Here is a 23,179-nt window from a genome sequence, read left to right as displayed (position 1 = left end):
GTCCCTAGCTCTGATGCCAGCCCGGGGCCCAAAGAGCCAGGCGAGGCCTAGGGCGGCCAACCCCCAGGACTGACCTGGAGTCTCCAGGAATTAAACATTCATCTTGAATTAACAGACTGTCACGGCATGAACTCTCCAGGAATACATCCCACCGCAACTGGCAACCCCGGGGGCGGGGGCGGGCGGCTCGTGCCCGCGGGAGGGAGCCGGGGGCGGGCGGCTCGTGCCCACGGGAGGGAGCCGGGGGGCGGGAGCGGGCGGCTCGTGCCCGCGGGAGGGAGCCGGGGGCGGGAGCGGGCGGGCGGCTCGTGCCCGCGGGAGGGAGCCGGGGGGCGGGAGCGGGCGGCTCGTGCCCGCGGGAGGGAGCCGGGGGCGGGAGCGGGCGGGCGGCTCGTGCCCGCGGGAGGGAGCCGGGGGCGGGAGCGGGCGGGCGGCTCGTGCCCGCGGGAGGGAGCCGGGGGCGGGAGCGGGCGGGCGGCTCGTGCCCGCGGGAGGGAGCCGGGGGCGGGCGGGAGGCTCGTGCCCGCGGGAGGGAGCCGGGGGCGGGAGCGGGCGGGCGGCTCGTGCCCGCGGGAGGGAGCCGGGGGCGGGCGGGAGGCTCGTGCCCGCGGGAGGGAGCCGGGGGGCGGGAGCGGGCGGCTCGTGCCCGCGGGAGGGAGCCGAGCAGGGGGCGGGAGCGGGCGGGCGGCTCGTGCCCGCGGGAGGGGGGCGGGGGCGGGCGGCTCGTGCCCGCGGGAGGGAGCCGGGGCGGGGGCGCGCCGCTCCTGGACAGAGGCTGGAGCTCGGGCTCGGGCCCTGCCTGGCTGGTTCTGGGCCGAGGCCTCATGCTCCGAGCGGGAGCCAAACGCGCTCCCCCGCCCGGGTGGGTCACTGCAGCCGGGCGCCCCCGGGCTCTCCACTGCCCACGGCCCGGCACGGGCAAAGCGGGCCCCAGCTGGGGCCGGGGGCGGAGCCTACAGGGAGATGGGCGGGGCCAGGGTGATGCTTCGCGTTTGTCCCTTCCCGGCACCCGCCCAAGCCGGCGGGAGGGGCGGGGTCTTGTTGCCAGGCAACAGGAGCGTCCACGAAGCGGCCGAGCGCAGCTGCGGAGGGGTAAGAGCCCGCCCGGGGGCCGCGGCCGTTAGTGACCCGGGCCGGGCCCCCCCCCCGCCTCCTCCTCCCCCACCGGGCCGGGCGTGGGGTGAAGCTAGGGACCCCCCCCGGCCTCCTCCTCCCCCACCGGGCCGGGCGTGGGGTGCAGCTCGGGACCCCCCCCGGCCTCCTCCCCCCCACCGGGCCGGGCGTGGGGTGCAGCTCGGGAGCCCCCCCGGGACTTCCCCCCACACACACACTGGGCCAGGAGTGGGGTGCAGCTAGGGACCCCCCCGGGACTCCCCCCCACACACACCGGGCCAGGCGTGGGGTGCAGCTGGGGACCCCCCCCGGGACTCCCCCTCCTCCCCACACCGGGCCGGGTGTGGGGTGCAGCTGGGGACCCCAGGACTCCCCACACACACACTTCGTGCTGGGTGCAGCCAGCACCTTCCTGGCAGGAACTTTCTCCTCTTCTCCCTGGGGCTCCCTGCCCTTTGCCAGCCACAGCATCACTGCTAAAAGGGCCCCACTGCGGCTGCCTGAAGCTGGCTGGAAATCTGGGAGCCATAGGCCCCATGCCCGCAGGCAGCTACCCCAGAGGCACTCGGCTACGAAGAGCAGCTCCATGACCTGCTCAGAACCAGCTCCCGCTGCTAGCCCAGTTGGGAAACCTGATCCAGCTGCCTGAACTGAAACCCCGTTTCCCGAAAGGAAGAGAGTGGGAGGTGCTGGCACGGACCCACTTCTGCCTTCCAGCTAGTCTGGGTGCACTTTCTGAAGGGTGGCCACACTCATAGACTCCTCCTGCGGCCATAGGGTTAGGAGGGATCGCAAGGGTCATCTACTCTAGCCCCTTGCCAAGATGCAGGATTTGTTGTGCAGGCACAAGTTGCACCCACAGAATTTGCACCGTTAAATGCAACGCTGAGTACTTATACATCCAGCTGCCTGACTGTGCTAATTCGGTAATTAGAGGTTAAAAATCAGCTTTGCTCCTACAATCCCACTGCAAATACAAATTGTGCCTGTGAAAAGGGAAAGCAGAATCTAGCATGTCTGAAAATATGTATATGCAATGAGATTGAACTGATACCTTAACTCCTTCATTCCCTGACTTGCCTGGTAATTAAAGTCGTGAGCATAATGGTGAGTTCTACAAATTTAAACCCCCAAAATTGTTATTTTTAAGAGGGTAAAAAAATAAACTGCCTGTGTTTAATAACGTTAGAAATAAAGAGCCTGTGTGGGCATTCATATTCACACTTTATTGAGGGGCATACGCTGGGGGAGGTGTGATTTCCATAACCTTAACTACACCATTTGCTAGCTCTCTGAACACTACATTGTATTTGAGCAAATAGCAATGAATTATGAATGCTGGACCCAGGCGAGAAGTAACTAGCCCATGCTCTTTAAATGGAACTGCAGGTGCCATAGAAGGCCTGTTCCGACACCATGTCTATACCATTCTCAAACACCCATCACCGCATTCCACCGGGATTTGCAAATCTGCTAGAAGGACTAGCCAGAGAAGTTTTGAGGGAGCAGCCTGAAGATATACCAGCCTTTGCAGCCAACTATTTTGAAGAGCTGCTGGATAAAAGAGAAAGTGAGTGTAAAGTAAATGAGGAATTTTGCTTATAAAAGAAAGTTCTAGCACAGGGCTGAGTCCAGAGAATTGAATTCTATTCTCACTGTGTGACTTGGGGTACTTAAGTTCAACATCTCTGTTTTCCCAGTTCCTAAAATGGAGATTTAAAAATTCCTTCCTAATGGGTGTTACAGTGCTAAAATGACAAGGTTCTCTGAGTTGGTAATGTCATTGAGAACTGCTGTATTTGTATCTCCTCTTCTGTGTGTACATATTGCTCTTAGCTGGAAGGAATGTCAGATCTCCCTATGGATGACATGGCTCCCTTAATGGCTGTTAATATTAATTACTACACAAATGTGAATGACTGTTTCATAGGTTTCCCTACTCTTTGTGCATCATAGATCTCTGAACCCATTTTCTTTATTGCATTTTCCCATTTAAAGCTTGTTGTATTTCTCTCCCTCCTTCATAATTCCTTTTTCTTCCTGCTACACAGCCTTTCTTAACTCATTAGCTTATAGCTGACGTTCTCTGTAACCCTTTAGAAAATGGTAGGCTTGAGGAAGCAATCTAATTTTCTGAATATGTTGGGTTATGGGATGATGAACATTCAGGCTCAAAACTACTCAGTCTCACTATGGTTTCCACCTAATAGTTTTTTAATGTAGAATAAATTACAATACAGGGGTAAGAGGCTTTTGTGTGGTTATTGCACAAGAAAAGCTTGACAGCAGGGAATGCACATCCCTCAGTGTAAGGTAATCAACTTCCTCCTCCCATTTGGGAGGTCAGATCCACACCTCAGGGCTGTAAGGAGATCCCCATGAATTTGGGATGAGGGTCCCCCACTGGCCCTGAGATTAATTGGCTTGCTGCTGCAGGTATAGCTGTTCCTGGGCATGTTGGTCCCACTTGGACGTGCAGTGATGCAATTTTCTTGGGTCACCTCGCATTGCCTCGTGAGAGGAAGCATGGCCATGACAGGCACTAGTGAATTGTTCAAGCTGCTGCATGCCATGCACACACCTATCTGATCACAGCCTTGCCAGCCTGTTGTGGCTTTAATTGTGGCTCTGTCCCTAGATGTTAGATGCTACAGTGGCTTTTTGCTCCCCTGCTGTCATGGGACTGTTCCTAGAACCATGGTTGCTTGATATTCCTTAACCGGCATGGCCTTTACCCTCTCCTAGTGGCAGTGTAGAAAATAGCATTTCTTTTTCTCACAGCCAAGGCTGTCTCTATTTTCAATCTGTCATCTTCATTCTTCTGTCATCCTGCTGCCACCCCGCTGAGTGAGTGCAACTTGACTGGGGAACTTCCTGTCTTAATTAATAGCTTGACATTGATATGATGAATGTTGGTATTTATTTTCAGAAACCAAGTTTGACCCAGCAGAATGGGGGGCTAAACTAGATGACAGATTCTACAACAACAAAGCTTTTGAGGTAGGCTGGGATTGCTGCTCTAAGGGGTCTCGTCTTCCTGCAGTGCACAGGACTAAAAAGCAAAATCTCACCAAATGCTTTTGAACCTCAGTTAGAATGTTGCCGTCGTGATTATTCTGCACATCTGAGGAGCGTGGTAGGATAAGGTACTTATATGCTATGGACAAGATGTGGCTTCCATGGAACGGGCTTGGTGAGAAACAATGCCAAGGTTCTTAACCTGTCTCGCCACTTCTAAGTTTGTCCTCTGAATAAACAGGAGCACAAAGTAAGAAAGATGCCCCCCATGCTGATGAGCCGTATCCAGCAACATGACTTCTGTCTTCTCAGGGCTCTGAACAAGGCAGTTTTGATGCAACGTATATCACCCAAGCTCCCCTCCAGGGCAGAGACTGAGCTAAGCAGTGACCATGATACAAGCAATATTCCGCTATGTTGTACATAGTGGTGATGCCCTATACTGTGTCTAGAAATGATCTGGACATGGGATCTAATGTATATGTTGAACAGGGGAGATAGGGTTCAAGGTTTTAGCTTCACTTGCACTCACTGCTAACTTAAAAATTAAGTCACTAAACTCCTCAGAGCAGGGGTCTTCTCTTATGTGTGCTGGTGGATCTTTTACCCACTCTTGGGTGCTGTTAAAACAGTTAACAATAATGGTAACCAGATGCCTTTTGAAATCCAGTCTTCAGCTCTGCGCATCCCCATTCATGGAAGTTGAGCTGGTGCTTAAACTGAGAAATGGGACCAGGGAAATTACAGACTCTCACAGATGGGGAGAAACTGAATTTCCATTTGGGATCCATGTTCTGGAGCAGTCTGCAAGGAGACTTAGCCCTGGTCTACACTGCGGGGGGGGGGGGGGGAAATCGATCTAAGTTATGCAACTTCAGCTACGTGAATAATGTAGCTGAAGTTGACGTACTTAGATCGACTTACCATGGTGTCTCCACCATGGTGAGTCGGCTGCTGCCGCTCCCCTGTCGACTCTGGGCAGCGATCGATCCAGCGGGGACTGATTTATCGCGTCGAGTCTAGACATGATAAATCGTCCCAGAGCGCGCGCCCATCGACTGCTGTACTCCGGCGCTGCAAGAGGCGCAGGCAGAGTGGACGGGGGAGCGGCAGCAGCCGACTCACTGCGTTGGAGACACCACGGTAAGTCGATCTAAGAACATTGACTTCAGCTACATTATTCACATAGCTGAAGTTGCATCACTTCGATCGCTTTGCCCTCCCCACAGGGCGTAGCCCAGGGCTCGGACTGGAGCTCTTTCCTATTGTGAAGTAAAGGTTGGTTGAACCTTTATTTTTTTTTCTGTTCTTCTTACAGGAGGCTGCATCTTTGCAAGAAGAGGGGAAGGAGTCGATGAAAGATTCAGCCATGGAGCCCGTAAGTAATCTCCCAAGGCCTGCCTGGATTTTGACTCTGCTGGAGCTGCACCTTGTGTCCATGTCCAGATGGCTAAGCAGGAGCTGGAAGTGCTCCGTCAGTTCCAGGGCATCTCTCTCCAAATAATCTGAAGAGAGAAAATCAAGGCCTTTTGTCCCAGCTCGCTTAGGATCCTCCCCTTTCTATTGTTCAATGTGATTTCCCAAAGAGTGTGGAGTCAGATTCAGCCCTGGGGTGACTTTTCAGTAGAGTTTCACCCCGGATGTGTTTGTTCCATTAGCATTTATAAAGCAGTTCATTCCTATCTGCAGAGAATTTGCCTTTGTTGTGAGGCTCTGTGTCCCTCCTTCCCCATTTTGGATTTTAGTTTCTAGATCACTGAGCTAATGAAATCATTTCCCCCAGCTAATTAGCTAATATGATGCTCTGACTGCAACTTGGTGTCGTACTTGACTTCCTCCTCTCCATCATTCCCAGCTGGGGCACCTTGTTTGAGGTAGGGGAGCCTGATTTGTATCTTCCACTGGAAATGGGTCTCTCTTTCTCTCTCTCTCTCTCTCTCTCTGTCTAGTAACTCAGTCTCTTCCATGCTTGATTGTATGGCGCAGGCTTCCAGTGCTCATCATTTTTAAAAATCAACATTTGCCAACAGTTATCACTCCCTGGGAATGAAAGGCCACCATTTCCCCCCCTACTTAACAGGAAATAACTATCGTATCACACACCACCAAGTAGTAACTCTTGGCAAATGCTGATAGTTTAATGGCACTGTTAGTCTCCCACAGAAGGGAGCTTCGTGTTCTGGAAACTCTGAGATGAGCAGTTGGTATTTAAATAAGGACCAAATCACGATGTTCTTACCCAGACAAGACTCCCAATGAGTCACAGAAAGTTCTGCCTAAGTAAGGGCTTCAAGATTTGGCCCTAAAAACAACCCCACCAATGATTAGATTTGTTGTTAAAAAAAAACAACATAAAGATGACAAAACACATTTAGTTTCCCTCTCAACCTTTGGTTCACACACAGCTTCCAAAATGCCTTTGGGAAGCAGCAGTTTTCAGTGGCTGCACATTATGCAGATTTACTGTAATTTAGGCATTCGTTTTTACTACAAGAAAATGATCAGCCTGTCAGCTGTTTACGAAGCCATTTCCTCTGTGGTTCTATTTTTTTAATGAAGGAGCTTGACAAACTTGGCCTCTATGAAACAACCACCCAAGAAATAGAAGATAAAGCTGCCACAAAAATCCAGGCTGTCTACAAGGGATACAGGGTAAGAGAGACAGTGAGGAGACTGAAAGAACTAGGTCAGGATGCAACAAACCCCATGGAAGAAATCTAATGTCATTAGACCTGCCAGTGTCATGATTTCCAGCCTAGATGCAGGTGAATGAATGGCTTGTTTGTCAGTAGGTTTATTTTTGTTTAATAAACATCACATTTTCAAAATGCACCTGAGCACTGTGTGATTAATTTTTTTGAGTCTGTTTGCAGAGCTGTTCGCTCAGTCTGTCATCGGCACAGACTCTTTGGATGGGTAAACATTGAACTTCTCTAGCAAGTTGGCTGTGATCTGGTAAGCCACAGAGAACTGACTTTCTGCAAATGTTAGTTCTAAAAGCAAAAAGTCCATTGCCTGAAGCATGTCATTTATTGGCTGCGTGTCAGGGTCACTGTTTCCAAACTGTCCCCAAAGGATGACAGAATGGGAAGGGGGCTAGGGGAGCAAACACCAAAGATGTGTTCTGCATCCCGTCACTTCTGCTCTGCTCCACCTTCTCCAGGTGTGCTCTTGCCCTCCGTCCTCAGGTCTAGAGCACAGGGACTAGACCTGGGGTCTTCCGCCTCCAAAGACTGGGCTGGACAATGGATTCGGTCTCCCTCTGGCCTGATGACTCAGTATTTGTCCACAGCAGAACAGTCATTGGGCAAGAGAGACTGAGTGGGAATGACTGTCCTCCAGTGATTTGGGCTTCCATCTAGGAGGTGGGAGATCCCAAGTCCAGTCCCCCTGCTGTACTCACTCTTTCATTATTTATCCAGAGTGCAACAGCTTCAGCAGGAGAGAGTGGGGGAGCCCCGCATCCGAATATCCCATAGCTCAGTGGTTAGAGCAGTGGTCTCCAAAGTGGGGTGTCAAGACCATCCCTGGAGGTGTGCGGCAGGAGGAGCACCGCTGAAGGAGTGCTGCTGGAATGGTGGCAGCAGTGCTTCTGGACCTTTGATTCTTCGGCGGCACGCCGGTGGCAGCTCGGCTCTCCCTGCTCCATCTTCAGCGGCACCCTGAGGTCTTTGTTTGCTTCCCTACAACTGGCCCTTAGGGTGCGCGATCCAAAAAGTTTGGAGACCACTGGGTTAGAGCACTCTCCTGAGAGGCAGGATTTGAACAGAGGTCTCCCTTCTCTCCCTCTGGCAGAACCTCAGTCTCCCACATCCCAGGTGAGTGCCTGAACCAGTGGGTTCAGAGTGACAAGGGGGGCTGCTGCTCCTCCCTCGGCCAGATTTTGAATGGGACTGATCCAGTAGGTGGCCTCTGAATACGCCTACTGGATTGGACCCCACACGTGACTTAGGTGGCTGGATGCCTATCTTCTTGTTCTTTGTGAATCGCTCTGGGGCTTAGGCATGAGGTAGGTATCCATGAAACCTAGAGAGAGGCAGCAGTGCCCATGTTCATGGGCAGAAACACAGGCTCCCAAGGAGCTTTGACTCTGCAAAGTTAGGTGCTGAGTGAGTTTAGGCATCTACAGGGGTTCAGGGGAGTGTTGTGGATTGCAGTGAAGCTAAAACTGGATTTAGGAGCCTAAATGTGAGGTTTAGGCACCTAAGTACCTTCATGGATCCCACACCATGCGCCACATTGGTAAACTAGGGATAATTTTGCCGCCTTCGTAGTGGGGGGCTCTAGGCAATTAAACTCTATTTGTAAAGTAGCTCGATATTCCTGGTTGAAAAGATGCTTTAAAAGTACAACATATTGTTAGTTTTATGCCTGGGAAAACAATGAAGAAAATCAAGAACAAAAGACTGTATTCAATATTTGTGAGGACTGGGAAGATTCAGGACTGGTAATGCCATACACAGGCTTGATTCTGCACTTCTTAGCCCTTGTGTTGTCACTTAACCTGTGTACAAAGCGGGTATGAAATGTTACCCAGTGGAATGTTGGCATTTTGCACCCAGTTTGCACGGCACCTGCCCAGCATGTGAGAAGCAGGGGTCAGGTCAACGTCCTTTCTGTTCTAGCTCACTAGTCTGAATCCAGGCCAGGTGAGCACAGCTGATAATGTATAGCTCTTTGGGTCCCTTTGTGAATTGATTGGGTCAATCTCAGTCCAGGTATTAGAGGTTTAACTGGCATGCTAGGCTGATGGCTAAATTCTGTTTATTCTAGTATTCTTCTTAAGCACTAAACTTAGGTTTATTTATTTTTTTAAGGCAACTCTTCTGTTGGGACAGAACCTGACAGAATTCAGCACTGAGGCTGTTACTTTGTCTTGAATCAATAGTTTAGAAATATTGTAACACAAAACGGAAAGTAGTGATTGAAGAACAAAAGCTCCCTGCCAGCCTCCCCCCTTCCTGGGGTGGAGGATTATCTCATCAGTTGGGATCAAGACACTTTTTAATGAAAACTTAATAAATTGGCCCCAATAATTGGGTGTTATTTCCCAAGGTCCCTGCAGTTATTATAATGGCTCACCTGAGACGTCTTACTCATTGCTCAACTTTTTAGGATAAGAATGCTCGTGCGATTGTCTTGAAAGTCCCTGCCGGAGCGTCTGAAGGAGGAAGAAAAGATATGTAAATGTGCACATCTCTAGATTATATTTAATGATCTATTTTTAGTTTTCTTGTATCCCTTGAGGTTGTCACAATTTAGTACAGATCCCTGCTTGAACGAGGGATGTGACATCTGCTATCATTACAAACCCCATCTATATGCTGGTGGGGGGGCGGGGGGACGAGGGGCAAGGCACTGTGGTGCTGCAGTTAACATATTTTACAATCTCAAAGTAACTTCTACCCATCTTGTTTGGATGTGCTGGGTAACACATGGCTGCTTTGTTTCAGTGAAATGCCAAAGGGGCATCCATTCATGTGAGTGAACTTAGCACTTGATTGATAAAATTAAATGTTTCAATGTACTAAACTAAGTTCAATCTTAATTATTGTACCACTCAACATGAATGCTGGAAAAAACATACCCCAACCACTGAAAGTTAAGCCATAGCATTGAGTCTTTAGGTCTAAGGCTTCGGTACGGGAGATGGTGAACAAAGCTGCATTGAATTCAATGGGGTCACTCCTGGTTTTCACTAGTGTATGTGCAAGTAGAATGAGCAGGCCTGATTCCTCTTGCCTTGCTCCTTGGGTAGTCATTCAGTGGTGTAAAATGCTACCAACCCAGGATTCCTCACTCATGCAAGGCTGTGGAGAATCTCTCTCTGGTACATAGACGCTCTCCATTCCCGTAGTATTTGAGCACCTCACAAACTCTAATGTATTTATCCTCCCACAGCCCTTTGAGGCAGGGGAAGTGCTATTATTCCCATTGTACAGATGGAGAACTAAGGCACAGAGGGACCATGGCCTGGATCCTCAAAGCTACATGGGCTCCTATTGGAATCAGTAGGAATTAGGTGCCCAAGTACCTTTGAGGATCTGGGTCTAACTCAAAGTTCCACAGGAAGGGCTAGATCTACAAAGGGATTTAGGTGCCTAAGTCCATGCTCAGCTGCCCCCTAACCTGAAGAGTTTCTGTCAGTGAGCATATGCACAGGTGCCTAAGTCCTGATGCCTGGAGCCTATCTCACAGCTAAGCCCCTGTGGGGTGCTCAAACAAAGCATGGCCCTGCCCACCTTGCCTGATCTGGTAGGCGTTGTCAGAGGTCACCTAACCGATTGAGCCCTACACAAAACACCGCTGGAGGAGGCCTCAGCAGCAGCCCCCTTATTTTATTACCTCTTGCCCAGTGGTCAAAGCACTCACCTGGTACGTGGGAGATGCCTGTTTCAGATCCCCCGCCTTAGGAGAATGCCCTAGCCACTGGGCTATGGGATATTCTGAGGTGAGGGTCTCTCCTAGTCTCTCCTGCTGAAGCTGTTACTAGAATAGGGTCTTGACGTTGGGTCTCCCCAGGTGAGTGTCCTGACCAGTCAGTTACAGAGTCAGGCGCATGATGTCTCTGCCCCAGGGACATAATTATTCATACAAAATGGAACTCATGGGTGACAGGTATAATAGACCAGGGCACACTCTACCTCCCCTGGCTCTGCTGCTGCTGCCGGACCCCTGGTTGCAGGGTTTTGGGGGGAAGTTTTTGCTTTATTATGCCCCTGCAGGTTTTGGGGTGGCTGAAGAGACTGTATATGCTACTCCACTTCCTGGGTTCATCAGTAATCTCCTTGAACTCCAGAGAGATTACTGATGAACCCAGGAAGCTGAGTAGCAAATATGGCTGCCTCAGCTGCCCCAGAACCTGCATGGGGCATAGCAAAAGCATCTTTGGATGAGAGTGAGAGACTTTTCCCCGCAGTGGCTTGGGGTCTGGGGCATGGCTGCGGTTGGCCTGGGGCTCCTTCAGGCTAGTTGGGGGGTGGCTCGGGGCACCTCTGGGCAGGTGGGGTGGGGAAGCTTGGGGCTTCGGCTGGCCCGGGGCTCCTCCTGCCGTGGGCGGGTGTGTTCAGGGCTCCTCCAGGTGGGGATGGGGAGAGGACTCGTAGCTGTGGCTGCGCGGGAGTGGCAGAGGCTAGCCTCCCCTAAGGGTGGCTTCACCCACCACCCATGATGGAACTCTTTCAACAAGAGAGATTGAGGGAGCCCCCCGTCAGAACATCCCATTACACAGGGACCAGGGCACTCTCCTGAGATGTGGGTTCAAATCTCTTTTCCAACGCCATCAGCAGGGATTGAACCTGGGTCGCCCACCCGGACGAGGGGAGTGTTCTAACCTCCGTGCTAAAGGCCTTTTCGGGGAGAACTGCACAGCCTGCTCTTCCGTCGCTACGTCTGATTTTTTCAAGAAGGGGCTCAAGCCCCTAACTCCAGGAGAGGGTTCGCAGCTGCAAACCCAGCGCAGAGATAGACCTCCCTCCTCCCGCTGGCATTTTCTACTCGCTGGTTTAGGCAGCGATACGCTCAGCTTGCTGGCTCTTGTGGATCCCATTCTTCGATGCCTCACTCCCGGTACGTTGCAGAGGGAGCGTGGGTGCCTATCTTGGGGCTGTGACTTCTACTAGAAGGCAGGTTGCCTAAAGTTAGGCTTTGTAATGCTGAGTCTAAGTCTCTGAAGCTCTAAGCTAAAGCCTGTGGCCGTTCTCCCAAGTACCAGGTTAGTGCTCTAACCACTGGCCCGTCCTTCCTCCGACAGCCCATAAAAGGCACAGCATGCGCGCACAGTCTAATTTATTGTAGATATAAGCAAAGAATCACTGAGACGTCTCTTTTCTCCACTGCAAATCCTTTCCTGTCACTGAGGTGAGTGGATGTAACAGTATCAGAGATGGGCCCAACAGGCCCCAAGCCTCCATCCTGCATCCCCTCCCAACCCCCACCCTCCCACAAGCAGATCGACAGACTTAATCAGCCTGAGTTTTCCTTCAGTGGGTTACACTACCGCAGAACTGGTAGGATCTGGTAGAGAATCAGGTCTCCTACTATTTAAAGGTGCCAAACACAGAAAACTAAACGGGAGCTACACCCACGGCCAGGGCTTGTCAGCCCCCAGCTGTCATTGCTGATGGCAGGGGGAAAACGATAAAAGCAGGGAGGAAGAACTGAGTTGGCGTAACCCTCCCTTTCTTCCAGCACAGGCAATGCTCCCGCTAGCAACTCTGACTCTGGCCTGCTAAGTTTGCCTGCTGTCATGTTATTTGCTGGGCGGTGAGAAAGCTGTTTCTGAAGGGCTCTCCCCCAGCTTCTTCCAATGCTGCTGCCTTAGAATCATAGAATATCAGGGTTGGAAGGGACCTCAGGAGGTCATCTAGTCCAACCCCCTGCTCAAAGCAGGACCAATCCCCAACTAAATCATCCCAGCCAGGGTTTTGTCAAGCCTGACCTTAAAAATATCTAAGGAAGGAGATTCCACCACCTCCCTAGGTAACGCATTCCAGTGTTTCACCACCCTCCTAGTGAAAAAGGTTTTCCTAATATCCAACCTAAACCTCCCCCACTGCAACTTGAGACCATTACTCCTTGTTCTGTCATCAGCTACCACTGAGAACAGTCTAGATCCATCCTCTTTGGAACCCCCTTTCCAGGTAGTTGAAAGCAGCTATCAAATCCCCCCTCATTCTTCTCTTCCGCAGACTAAACAATCCCAGTTCCCTCAGCCTCTCCTCGTAAGTCATGTGTTCCAGACCCCTAATCATTTTTGTTGCCCTCCGCTGGACTCTTTCCAATTTTTCCACATCCTTCTTGTAGTGTGGGGCCCAAAACTGGACACAGTACTCCAGATGAGGCCTCACCAATGTCGAATAGAGGGGAACGATCACGTCCCTCGATCTGCTGGCAATGCCCCTTCTTATACATCCCAAAATGCCATTGGCCTTCTTGGCAACAAGGGCACACTGTTGACTCGTATCCAGCTTCTCGTCCACTGTAACCCCTAGGTCCTTTTCTGCAGAACTGCTGCCGAGCCATTCGGTCCCTGGTCTGTAGCAGTGCATGGGATTCTTCCTTCCTAAGTGCAGGACTCTGCACTTGTCCTTGTTGAACCTCATCAGATTTCTTTTGGCCCAATCCTCTAATTTGTCTAGGTCCCTCTGTATCCTATCCCTACCCTCCAGCGTATCTACCACTCCTCCCAGTTTAGTGTCACCTTCAGTTAGCAGCATTCTCCAGTCTGTGCATGAGTGAATTGCTGAGCAGTTTGGCATTAGCACCACCTCAACCACTTGAACTCGGCCCTTACAACCGCCCCAGCACCGGCATGATTTACTGCAATTTAGGATTTCCTCCCTCTCCAGTATCTCCTTGAGCCTCCCCCCCAATCTACATTATTCTAAGCTTTTCCTCCCTTAAATTCCTGCTTTGTGTTTAAGTTCTCCTAAAACAGATTTAGTCTGGGAACAGAAGGGAGGACTAGTGGTGGAATTCGCTGCTGCTAGCTTTGTCTCTGCCCTAGAAAGGAGCCTGAATCCTGTTGCTGGCTGGATGCATGGGAACTTCCTCCCCCAGTGCAGGCCAGGATGAGGTCACTGTTCTTTTATTTATACATTTGTTTGCTGTTGCTTCTGGGCTCTTTAAATACATCAAAACAGCATGATTAGTCCGTCAGTTAGAGACTTGCCATTTTAAATGACTAAGGTGTGAGTTCTGCCCTGCTAGCTGTCTGAAAGCTGTGTTAAACAGCTTTCCCTGTGCTCACCCAGCATGGGCTCTGGTAGATTACTGGACAGCAAATGTTGCAAGGCAGAGGTTCTCAGTTGAGCATGCTTTGCAGCTGGTTCTGCACCATAACCTTCAAGAGTGGGCAGCAAAGCCAGCCCAGCAGAGCTTCATTCCCAGAAAAGACCCAGAGGAAGAGACAGTCTCTCAGCCCATTGGGTGCTAGACTGCTCATTCCCCAGCTGGGCCCTGGAGCACTTTCTGCAATGCACCAGCCTGATCACAGGTTGCTGACTCCACCTTGACTCTGGTTCATGAATGCACAGAAGAGCCTGGATGCCTGCAAAAACAACTGGTGGGGTGGGAGGAGGACAGTGTCTCGCTAATAGCCACTCCTGCATCAGAGGAGAGGAAACAGAAGACTGCTGGCCAAAGGCAGACATGCACCCCTAGTAGCAAGTGCAGGCAGAGGTCCCATAATCGCTACGCCTTCCTCCTGATGCTCCCCTCCAACTAGCACCATTTCCATTTTGGCCAGGCAGAGCATCGGCAAGTCTCCTCATCTCTGTCAGCCACCGGAAAAGCGCAGGCTCTAGGGTTTGGGGTCCACACTAAGGTGATGGTGAGCTAAGTTTCATCCACATTAACTGGTGACACTGCAGCCCCAAATGTCCCCCCGTTGCTGTTAGCAGTGGTACTTTGATGTCCACGGGGATGGCAGAGAGCAGTGACGGTGCATGCATGGGTTAGTTATGCTGCGTGTTGAGTTCAGACTGAGAGGGAGATTACCTGGCTCTATTACTGCCTCTACCTGCATTAGACCCATTCCCTTTAGTCACGGCTAGTTTGTTGGTCCTTTCCTGCTTCCTGGAAGGGACAGAGAAGGTTGGGAGGGCAGGGGAAGATAATGGGATTAATAGCCAGTTAAAACAAAGTAAGAAAGGGTACAGCCGTGGGTAGGAGAATGGCTATAAGGAGGAAGGACAGTGTGGATACCAGTCTAATAGAATGTAGAATGACCGTGCCTCATTGGGTAAAGAACGTGAGGGAGGCCAAACAGCAAAAATGAAGCTGTTTGTACACCAATGCGAGGAGCCCAGGTAACAAAATGGAGGAACTAGAGCTACTGCTGCAGGAAGTGAAACCGGGTATTCTAGGGAGAACAGAAACAGGGTGGAATAGTCGTCACGACTGGAGTACGGGTATTGAAGGGGATGTGCTGCTTAGGAAAGACCGAAATAAAGGTAAAGGTGGTGGAGTAGCATTGTAGATCAATGAGGAGGTAGAATGTAAAGAAATAAGAAGCGATGGAATGGATAAGACAGAGTCCGTCTTAGCAAAAATCACATTGGGGAAGAAAACTATTAGAGCCTCCCCTGGGATAGTGCTTGGGGTGTGCTATAGACCGCCGGGGTCTAATTTGGATATGGATAGAGCCCTCGTTAATGTTTTTAATGAAGTAAATACTAATGGAAACTGCATGATCATGGGAGACTAACTTCCCAGATATAGACTGGAGGACGAATGCTAGTAATAACAATAGGGCTCAGATTTTCCTGGATGCGATAGCTGATGGGTTCCTTCATCAGGTAGTTGCTGAACCGACTAGAGGGGATGCCATTTTAGATTTGGTTTTGGTGAGTAGTGAGGACCTCATAGAAGAAATGGTTGTAGGGAACAATCTTGGTTCAAGTGATCATGAGCTAATTCAGTTCAAAATGGAAGAATTAACAAAAATAAATCTGCAACTAGGGTTTTTGATTTCAAAAGGGCTGACTTTCAAAAATTAAGGAAATTAGTTAGGGAAGTGGATTGGACTGAAGAACTTATGGATCTAAAGGCAGAGGAGGCCTGGGATTACTTTAAATCAAAGCTGCAGAAGCTATCGGAAGCCTGCATCCCAAGAAAGGGGAAAAAATTCATAGGCACAAGTTGTAGACCAAGCTGGATGAACAAGCATCTCAGAGAGGTGATTAAGAAAAAGCAGAAGGCATACAGGGAGTGGAAGATGGGAGGGATCAGTAAGGAAAGCTACCTTATTGAGGTCAGAACATGTAGGGATAAAGTGAGACAGGCTAAAAGTCAAGTAGAGTTGGACCTTGCAAAGGGAATTAAAACCAATAGTAAAAGGTTCTATAGCCATATAAATAAGAAGAAAACAAAGAAAGAAGAAGTGGGACCGCTAAACACTGAGGATGGAGTGGAAGTCAAGGATAATCTAGGCATGGCCCAATATCTATACAAATCCTTTGCCTCAGACTTTAATAAGGCTGAAGAGGATCTTGGGGATAATGGTAGCATGACAAATGAGAATGAGGATATGGAGGTAGATATTACCATATCTGAGGTAGAAGCGAAACTCAAACAGCTTAATGGGACTAAATTGTGGGGCCCAGATAATCTTCATCCAAGAATATTAAAGGAATTGGCACCCAAAATTGCAAGCCCATTAGCAAGAATTTTTAATGAATCTGTAAACTCAGGAGTTGTACTGTATGATTGGAGAATTGCTAACATAGTTTCTATTTTTAAGAAAGGGAAAAAAAGTGATCCGGGTAACTACAGCCCTGTTAGTTTGACATCTGTAGTATGCAAGGTCTTGGAAAAAATTTTGAAGGAGAAAGTAGTTAAGGACATTGAAGTCAATGGTAAATGGGACAAAACACAACATGGTTTTACAAAAGGTAGATTGTGCCAAACCAACCTGATCTCCTTCTTTGAGAAAGTAACAGATTTTTTAGACAAAGGAAATGCAGTGGATCTAATTTACCTAGATTTCAGTAAGGCGTTTGATACCGTGCCACATGGGGAATTATTAGTTAAATTGGATAAGATGGGGATCAATAGGAAAATTGAAAGGTAGATAAGGAATTGGTTAAAGGGGAGACTACAACGGGTCCTACTGAAAGGTGAACTGTCAGGCTGGAGGGAGGTTACCAGTGGAGTTCCTCAAGGATCAGTTTTGGGACCAATCTTATTTAATCTTTTTATTACTGACCTCGGCACAAAAAGTGGGAGTGTGCTAATAAAGTTTGCGGATGATACAAAGCTGGGAGGTATTGCCAATTTAGAGAAGGACCGGGATATCCTACAGGAGGATCTGGATGACCTTGTAAACTGGAGTAATAGTAATAGGATGAAATTTAATAGTGAGAAGTGTAAGGTTATGCATTTAGGGATTAATAACAAGAATTTTAGTTATAAGCTGGGGACACATCAATTAGAAATAATGGAGGAGGAGAAGGACCTTGGAGTATTGGTTGATCATAGGATGACTATGAGCCGCCCAATGTGATATGGCTGTGAAAAAAGCTAATGAGGTCTTGGGATGCATCAGGAGAGGTATTTCCAGTAGGGATAAGGAGGTTTTAGTACCGTTATGCAAGGCACTGGTGAGACCTCACCTGGAATACTGTGTGCAGTTCTGGTCTCCCATGTGTAAGAAGGATGAATTCAAACTGGAACAGGTACAGAGAAGGGCTACTAGGATGATCCGAGGAATGGAAAACTTGTCTTATGAAAGGAGACTCAAGGAGCTTGGCTTGTTTAGCCTAACTAAAAGAAGGTTGAGGGGAGATAGGATTGCTCTCTATAAATATATCAGAGGGATAAATACCAGGGAGGGAGAAGAATTATTTAAGCTCAGTACCAATGTGGACTCAAGAACAAATGGATATAAACTGGCCACCAGGAAGTTTAGACTTGAAATTAGACGAAGATTTCTAACCATCAGAGGAGTGAAGTTTTGGAATAGCCTTCCAAGGGAAGCAGTGGGGGCAAAAGATCTATCTGGCTTTAAGATTAAACTCGATAAGTTTATGGAGGAGATGGTATGATGGGATAACATGATTTTGGTAATTAATTGATCTTTAAATATTCATGGTAAATAGGCCTAATGGCCTGTGATGGGATGTTAGATGGGGTGGGATCTGAGTTACCCAGGAAAGAATTTTCTGTAGTATCTGGTGGTGAATCTTGCCCATATGCTCAGGGTTTAGCTGATCGCCATATTTGGGGTCGGGAAGGAATTTTCCTCCAGGACAGATTGGAAGAGGCCCTGGAGGTTTTTCACCTTCCTCTGTAGCATGGGGCACGGGTCACTTGCTGGAGGATTCTCTGCTCCTTGAAGTCTTTAAACCATGATTTGAGGACTTCAGTAGCTCAGACATTGGTTAGGGGTTTGTTACAGGAGTGGGTGGGTGAGATTCTGTGGCCTGCATTGTGCAGGAGGTCGGACTAGATGATCATAATGGTCCCTTCTGATCTTAGTATCTATGAATCTATGAAAATATGTAGAGGAAGGTTCCTCAGGTTTCAACAGATTATTTCAAACAGAACAGCAATATCGGGATCAACGGGAAGTGATTGTTCACACAGTCACCATGAGTAACGCAGTAGGAATAAAATGCATCTCCGGGAACAGGATCATCATTATATTAAGTATTAGCAATGTTCTGGCATTTGATGTTCCTCCTCTGCTAACAAACAGTGCCATCGGCATCCTTGCAGGCCATGCAGGATTTGGTGGCTCAGCTATGTCACTCAGGGTATGTTTACACCACAACGGGAGGCATCATTTCTGGTTTGGGAAGCCACACCCGCCCTACCTCTGACCGAGTGAGTGTTCTTAAAAGAGCAGCGTAGCTGTGATGATGCAAGCAGCAGGTCGGGCTAGCTGCCCTGACTATGAACCAGTCTGAAACCCTAGAGATGTACTCCAGCAGCTAGTCCATCCCATTGTTGCTTTACACTATTGAGGTAACACAGGTCTCCTCAAGCTGGAAATTACATCTCCAGCGCCAGTGTAGCCGTATCCTCAGCAGGTGTCTGCATCAGGAAAAAGGGTGGATTTTTTTTTAAATCAAGTGCTAGCTAACATATAGAACATAAGAACAGCCATACTCGGTCAGACCAATGGTCCTTCTAGGCCAGTATCCTATCTTCTGACAGTGGCCAATGCCGGATGCTTCAGAGGGAATGAACAGAACAGGGCAATTTTGAGTGATCCATCCCCTGTTGTCTAGTCCCAGCTTCTGGCAATCAGAGGTTTAGGAACACCTAGTGCATGGGGCTGTGTCCATGACTATTTTGGCTAATAGCCCTTATTGATGTATCCTCGATGAACTCATCTAACATTTTTTTGGACCCAGTTATACTTTTGGCCTTCACAACATCCTCTGGCAAGGAGTTCCGCAGGTTGACTGTGCGTTGTGTCAAGAACTACTTCCATAAGTTAGTTGTAAACCTGCTGCCTATTCATTTCATTGGGTGACCCCTTGCTCTTGTGTTATGCGAAGGGATAAAAAAACCCTTCCCTATTCACTTTGTCCACACCAATCATGATTTTATAGACCTCTGTCCTAGCAGTAGTCTCTTTTCTAAGCTGACCAGTCTGTGCTTTTAGTAACTAACACATGTTAACATCCCATCGTGGACAAGGCAGGTTGTAGTTTTTACACACATTAGAAGGGCAAGTGCTCACTTTGACCTGCTGCGTGATAACTACATACTACCTTGTCCGCACTAGGATGTTACCACGTGTTAGCTAGTGCAGTAAAAAAAACACCTTTTTTTCCTAGTAAAGACAAGGCCTTGGCCTCTGCCTCCAGTGGGGCCATGATACTTACTCATGTAAACACTGTGTTTGTGGCAGAGCAAACCCAGATAATCGTATATTGTAGTTTAAGGGAGTTTGTAGAAGAAAAGGGTCCGGCAGCTCCGATGCACTGAACTATGCCAAATGATCCTCATGGTTGTGGCCCAGAGATTCCAGCTCAAATGTGCTCAGTTTACAAGTACAACTAAATTCTGATCTCAGTTACACTAGTGTAAATCCAGAGTAACTTCCATTAGTGTAAATGAGATCTGACTGCTCTGTGTTTTTACTGACTGCTGTCCTGCAAACTCAGACAGGGAATGAGAGTCAAGCTGGCTCCTTTCTGGCTTGCCAACATGGAAAATCTGCGACCAGAATTTGGTTCACAATCCTGTTGATGATGCATGAGCTGGAACAGAATCCAGCTCTTTCCCTCTTACCTGTGCTATTTCTGCAGGGCCAACAGGAGGAAAAAGCAGTTAAAACGTATCTTTGTTACTAGAACAAAGAACTGTTACTCTGATACAGGGAGCAAATCAGCTGAGAAGGAAGTTCAGTTTTAACATAGGTGCCTGTGAGTCAAGCTGAACTTCAAACTGGCCCCACTTCAGGATTATAACAGCTACCAAGGGGAATTTATCTGGTGAATCAATCCAGCGCTTGACAGATCAAACAATGCTACATCTAAGGGTTTAAAATGGTCACGGCCCTCAAGATTAACACTGAAAAGCAGCCCCGGCAGACCTGGAGGAGTTAAAAGCATCTTCACTTAATAGAGTATGAATTTTTTCCTTCCCACTGCACAAGCCCTAAAGTAGGATAGACACACTGGGCCTGAGTCTGTTCTACTTCCCCCACTAAAACTGGTGACTGTGAGAGGAGGATCAGGCACACGTCCTGAGTTTGACTCATTGGCTTGTGTAATTTAGACACAGGCACAATAATCACGTGGATTTTGTAAGTGAGAAGTGTAATTTGCCAGCTAGCGTAATAATTCCCTGGGGGAAGGAGAGAGGAGGGATGACATCAGAAAAAGGGGTGTGGCTTATTCAAATAAGTGGTGGTCACCCTGTCAGGTAGTAGCAATCATGCAGTGTGTATAGTGTCTAGAAGAAAATAGCCCCACTCCCAGTTTGACTCTGGTGAGCTGCTGTCTCCCAGGCAGGGTCCAGGGTCCAGCCCAGCTCAGACACTGCCGTTTGCAGCAGGTGGCTATGGAGTATCTATTACAGAGGCAGGATATAGTATAATTATTAGCTGCTTATGGTGCAGTTCGACTCTGTAAAGTGACTGTGTTGCAATAGCATCATCTTACTCCACAGCGGGGCACGCCCGTATATTCAGGGGCTGATCTCCTGCCCCTAATGACACAAATAAGGTTTTTCTGCTTTTTACTCTTGTGTGCATTGCAGAGCCAGCCTGGAAGAGAGAGCTGGGATCCATTTGGGCATATGCATGAGCAACAGAACAGTAAACTAAGGGCCAATTTCAGGGCCTTAGTCTGCCCATCCTTGTAGGCAAGGGGGTCGCATGGGAATAGTTTGTCCTGCAGAATGTTAGTTACAGGTGCTGATGTGTGAGAAAAAGAGAGCCCAGAGTGAGTAGGAAAAACTAACTTTTTACGCATACATAGGGAAGAAGTGATCTGGAGCCCCTACTAGACAATAAACATGGGACCCCATGTATCACAATTGCTATCTCACCCTGAGGAATAGCCCCAAAGTGGGATTTGCTGTTTGAACAAATTGTGCAAACCAGCCTCCCCACAACCAGAAACACACTTATTTAACACCAGTGAACATCACGGGACTCTCATTTGCAATGGAGGAGCCCTTTAAATGTTCAGTGTACATTGTGATTGTATGCTATTGAAAGGCAGAGTTGTCATTCTGTTCCCAGGGGCCTGCTCCTGTAAATTCTTGCTGTCTGCTCTGGAGACAGCTGGGAGGCAGTGGCCATTTTGTGTTCCAGTTCATAATGTCACAGGGTGAGTCACACATTTGTGCTCTCTCTCATGGAGACTTTACCTTTGTTCTTTGTTTCCCTTAACCTGATGTAAAAGCCATTTGAGCAACAGGGGCAGGTATTGTAAAGAACAAAGAGCTCAGAAGAGGTGGAGCAGCTTTCTGGCTAAAGAGAATCAAAAGAGAAAGGAAACATGGCTTCCCGCTTAGTGAAAGAGGAAGGCGATCAAGCCTTTATTTAGAGGCTGGAAGAGGATTTTAATGTAAATGCTATTGGAGGCAGTGGTAAGAGAAGAGCTATTTTTTCCTAACACTGGTGGGAAGAGTGACATTTGCAGCACTCAGAAGCTTATGCCTGCCAGAGGAAGCAAGTGCGATGGAGTGTAAGGACTCAAGAGGTGCTTCAAAAACAGTATGTTCCAGAAACAAACTTTCTGCTGAAGTTCCAGGACAGAAACCACGTGGGTGGAGAGGATGTCGCAAAATGTCTACTCTAAAGAAAAGCTTTCCACTACCTGCTATTTTGGTGACCTTAATAGTCTTTGAATACAAGCAACTCTGGGCCCTGGGGATTGGCGCTGGCTTCGGATGCTAGCAATCCTGGGTTCAAATCACGAGCGTTCCCTGACAGTTGGAGATAAGAACTATGGCTCCTTTAATTTTGATCATAATGGCCTTAAAATCTATGCATATTTGTCGACTTATGTCCCCTCTTAGCTCCCGTCTACATTACAAATGCAGCTATGTCAGGGAACCTGGTTACACCACTGTTGCTCACTAAGCCCATTACAACCATGGGGCCAATCTGTAGTGTAAACTGGACCTTTGTCATTTGAACCTTGGCTCTCCAATTCTAGTGTGTAGATATCTTGGTGATAAATGCTTTATTTAAAAATCCTGAGCTAGGTAGCACTCAGCAATGGTTCATAACCAAGCTAAGGACTTGGTGTGACGAAGCAGAGTGGCCCCGCACTGGTACCGCAGGGGTTAACCCTTCCTGCCTGGCAGAGGAAGCCCCGCCCCGGAAGCCCTGCTGGGCATGCTCCAACTGGAGACGAGGTATAAAAGCCTGAAGAGCTGCTGAGTCTGGGCTGACCACCGGAGGAGAAGGAGGCGCACCACCGGCTCCCACGGAGGGACAGCCAACGCGCCATGGGCCAGCCAAGCTGGGACGCACCCGGCCTCCCAGACAGAGGTCTCGACCAGAGGACCCCGCCCCTCAGAGGGGAGAACACAACGTTGAGGGTAGGAAGTGACCCAGGGGAACTTTAGCGACAAGCGGTGTTAAAGCTGCACTGACGCGCAGCGTGTTGCAGAGAGATCCCCGCCGAGCTAAGCGCAGGGGGGAACCCTGCCAATAGGTGAGCCCTGGGTCGGGACCCGGTGGAGAGGGTGGGCCCGGGTCCTGCTACCACTCCAGCCATTAGGATACACTTCCCCGTCTGAGACGTGGGGCGAGTTGTATGGACTCTGGCCGCTGGGCCACGCTGCCCTGAGACGTGGGACGCGACACATGGACTCTGACTGTTAGGGCCCTTTACCCCAACCGAGGGGCGAGCACGGAGAAACTGGCCATTGGGCCACATCGGGATGCCCTTAAAGGGACGGGCATGGGAACTTAAGAGTGGCGAGGCTCCGACACCCCATCCACCCCTGCCACAAAGGGGCGCTGCAGTGCTGGACCTGTCATACTTGGTCTGACCTGAGGTCTAGTCTTCACTACACAGGAATCCTGTGTGGCACGGAGGTTCCCTGAAATGGTTGTATTGTAGGAGAG

The 23,179-nt window shown here is 49.2% G+C and overlaps 2 protein-coding genes across 6 annotated transcripts in view; one reads left to right on the top strand and one right to left on the bottom strand.

Moving 5' to 3' along the window:
- SIAE (sialic acid acetylesterase) overlaps positions 1 to 23,179 on the bottom strand; it is a 56,555-nt gene that overhangs the window by 20,001 nt on the left and 13,375 nt on the right. For 2 of the 3 annotated variants that reach the window (XM_084611610.1, XM_084611611.1), the window contains one exon: positions 9,214 to 9,292. The gene's annotated coding sequence lies outside the window, so the exon portion shown is untranslated. Of the gene's footprint in view, positions 1 to 74; positions 204 to 9,213; positions 9,293 to 23,179 lie in introns of those variants that run through there. The other variant, XM_084611609.1, reaches the window with a different exon arrangement.
- LOC311511211 (neurogranin) overlaps positions 719 to 23,179 on the top strand; it is a 62,614-nt gene continuing 40,153 nt past the window's right edge. The window contains exons 1-5 of one of the 3 annotated variants that reach the window (XM_084611620.1): positions 1,009 to 1,092; positions 2,503 to 2,683; positions 4,043 to 4,113; positions 5,450 to 5,509; positions 6,691 to 6,961. In XM_084611620.1, coding sequence (XP_084467746.1) covers positions 2,530 to 2,683; positions 4,043 to 4,113; positions 5,450 to 5,509; positions 6,691 to 6,852 — 447 coding nt within the window. In that variant the 5' untranslated portion in view covers positions 1,009 to 1,092; positions 2,503 to 2,529 and the 3' untranslated portion in view covers positions 6,853 to 6,961. Of the gene's footprint in view, positions 1,093 to 2,502; positions 2,684 to 4,042; positions 4,114 to 5,449; positions 5,510 to 6,690; positions 6,962 to 23,179 lie in introns of those variants that run through there. The other 2 variants (XM_084611619.1, XM_084611618.1) reach the window with 2 other exon arrangements.

This window comes from Lepidochelys olivacea, assembly GCF_965140295.1.
Source record: "Lepidochelys olivacea isolate rLepOli2 genome assembly, chromosome: 22".
NCBI lineage: Eukaryota > Metazoa > Chordata > Testudines > Cheloniidae > Lepidochelys > Lepidochelys olivacea.
Note: the sequence above shows the minus strand (reverse complement) of the source record. Positions and strands in the feature narration are given on the sequence as shown.